This window comes from Squalius cephalus (assembly GCF_949319135.1).
Source record: "Squalius cephalus genome assembly, chromosome: 4".
In the NCBI taxonomy this organism is placed as follows: Eukaryota; Metazoa; Chordata; class Actinopteri; order Cypriniformes; family Leuciscidae; genus Squalius; species Squalius cephalus.
In genome coordinates this window covers 31,620,181-31,622,663 of record NC_137125.1, presented here as the reverse complement: position 1 = coordinate 31,622,663, position 2,483 = coordinate 31,620,181, and the positions used below count along the sequence as shown (strand labels likewise).

At 44.3% G+C, this 2,483-nt stretch overlaps 1 protein-coding gene across 1 annotated transcript; it reads right to left on the bottom strand.

Annotated features, from left to right (window-relative positions):
- Positions 1 to 1,478: 1,478 nt before the first annotated feature.
- Positions 1,479 to 2,203, bottom strand: LOC307157494 (uncharacterized protein). Its single transcript, XM_079869413.1, has 2 exons — positions 2,185 to 2,203; positions 1,479 to 1,831 (listed from the first exon to the last, which is right to left on the bottom strand). Exon 2 carries the CDS (start codon positions 1,808 to 1,810, stop codon positions 1,505 to 1,507), a length of 306 nt encoding a protein of 101 aa, XP_079725539.1. The 5' UTR covers positions 1,811 to 1,831; positions 2,185 to 2,203; the 3' UTR covers positions 1,479 to 1,504.
- Between the last annotated feature and the right edge of the window lie 280 nt (positions 2,204 to 2,483).

Here is a 2,483-nt window from a genome sequence, read left to right as displayed (position 1 = left end):
TGAGTGAGTGTGTGTGTATGGGAGTTTGAGTGCATGAGTGAATGAGTGTGCATGAGTGAGTGAGTCTCTGAGTCTGTGTGAGTGCGTGAGTGAGTGTGAGTTGAAGTGAGTGCATGCGTAAATGAGTGTGTGAGCGAGTGAGTGTATGAGTGTGAGTGATTGTGTGTGTATGAGTTCAAGTGAGTGCGCGAGTAAATGAGTGTAAGTGCTTGAGTGTGAGTTGAAGTGAGTGCATGCATGAATGAGTGTGTGAGCGAGGGAGTGTATGTGTGTGTGTGTGTGTATGGGAGTTCGAGTGAGTGAGTATGAGTGAGTGTGTGTGTGTGTGTGTGTGTGTGTGTGTGTGTGTGTGTGTGTGTGTGTGTGTGTGTATGGGAGTTCGAGTGAGTGTATGAGTGATTGTGTGTGCGTGGGAGTTCGAGTGCATGAGTGTGCATTAATGAGTGAGTCTATGAGTCTGTGTGAGTGTGTGAGTGAGTGTGAGTTGAAGTGAGTGCATGCATGAATGAGTGTGTGAGCGAGGGAGTGTATGTGTGTGAGTGTGTGTGTGTGTATGGGAGTTCGAGTGTGTGAGTATGAGTGAGTGTGTGTGTGTGTGTGTGTGTGTGTGTGTGTGTGTGTGTGTGTGTGTGTGTGTGTGTGTGTGTGTATGGGAGTTCGAGTGAGTGTATGAGTGATTGTGTGTGCGTGGGAGTTCGAGTGCATGAGTGTGCATTAATGAGTGAGTCTATGAGTCTGTGTGAGTGTGTGAGTGAGTGTGAGTTGAAGTGAGTGCATGCGTGAATGAGTGTGTGAGCGAGTGAGTGTATGAGTGTGAGTGATTGTGTGTGTATGAGTTCAAGTGAGTGCGCGAGTGAATGAGTGTAAGTGCGTGAGTGTGAGTTGAAGTGAGTGCATGCGTGAATGAGTGTGTGAACGAGGGAGTGTAGTATGTGTGTGAGTGCTTGTGTGTGTATGAGGTCAAGTGAGTGAGTGATTGTATGCGAGTGAGTGCGTGAGTGAGTGTAAGTGCTTGAGTGTGTGTGTGAGTTGAATTGAGTGAATGCGTGAATGAGTGTGTGAGCAAGTGAGTGTATGTGTATGAGTGTGAGTGCGTGAGTGTGTGTGTATGAGTTCAAGTGAATGAGTGTATGTGAGTGAGTGAATGAGTGTGTGAGTGAGTGTAAGTGTGAGTGAGTGTGTGTGTGTGTGTGTGTGTGTGTGTGTGTGTGTGTGTGTGTGTGAGTGAGCCTGATAATACTTTCCCTCCAACACACACAAACATCAGTTTAAGAAAACATCAGCTGCCTGACAGTTAACTTTCCAACAATGCAGTTGACAGGTGAGCAACAATCCATTTAGATTCCATATGATTGTATGGCACAGGAACGATTGGGAACAATGCTATTTAGTTTTAGTATACAGAAACCAGAAAAAGCTTACAATCTCAAACAAACAATCTCAGAACTCAATTCCACTCCAGTGTGAGTGCACACTTCCCTCACATCAGCTGCTTGACAAAGTTTTAGGGTGTTTTACACAGGAGTCTGTTCCGGAGTCCATGTACTCTTGATGAGCATGCGTCTCCTCCTATATTCTTGATTACCTTTTGGATTACCTCGAAGGTATACTTCAGGTCCTTAGGATAGTCTATGTTAAGGGCGTACAGCAGACCAATTAGAAGGGCAAAGGCGTTGGGGACATCCTTCAGGTCATGAAGAACTATTTCCTCTTCCAAAACCAGCGCCACATCAATGATCTCCTTTGGGAGAAGGTTCCCAGGATTCTCCTCTGTGACCACCAGGATCCCGATCTCCATCCCTTTGAGCATCTCGTCTTCTTCATCAGTCGGCTAATGAGAACAAAATAATAAAACAGATCACAAAGCAGAATTTGTTCCTCAGTGTGTGTGTGTGTGTGTGTGTGTGTGAGTGAGTGTGAATTGAACTAGTTTCTATGACTCATGAGCTTTGCATAACCTACACATCAATGTCCATTTCCATGTGTGTGAGTGAGTGAATGAGTGTGTGTGTGTGTGTGTGTGTGTGTGTGTGTGTGTATGTATGAGTGAGTGAGTGTTAGTGTGTGAGTGAGTATTGAACTAGTTTATACGACTCATAAGCTTTGCATAACCTACACATCAATGTCCATGTAAAAAAAAATAATGTAAAATGACAAATAATATACAGTAGATGCCTCACATACATCACAGGTCTTGTAAAAATTTGAGGGATCCTCTTTAAGGAAGTAAGACAGGCCAAGAAGGACAACTGCTCTCCTCTGCGAGTTCGAAATCTGCAAAAAATGACAGACCAGAGGGGACTCTTAAAGGAGAATTCCGGTATTTAGCACTGAATCCGTTTTCTGGTTTGTTTTGGATAAACTAGAGTGGTGGACACAGAAATGTTGTCGATGGGTCCTGTCTCGGACCGAGTCAAAATGTCCGAGATAGGACCAAGGTTATAATCGTTAACGAAAACTAACGAAAAAACGAAAACTAGGTG

Excerpts from the sequence above, each read along its gene's own strand:
- LOC307157494 (XM_079869413.1), bottom strand. The coding sequence starts at position 1,810 with ATGCTCAAAGGGATGGAGATCGGGATCCTGGTGGTCACAGAGGAGAAT.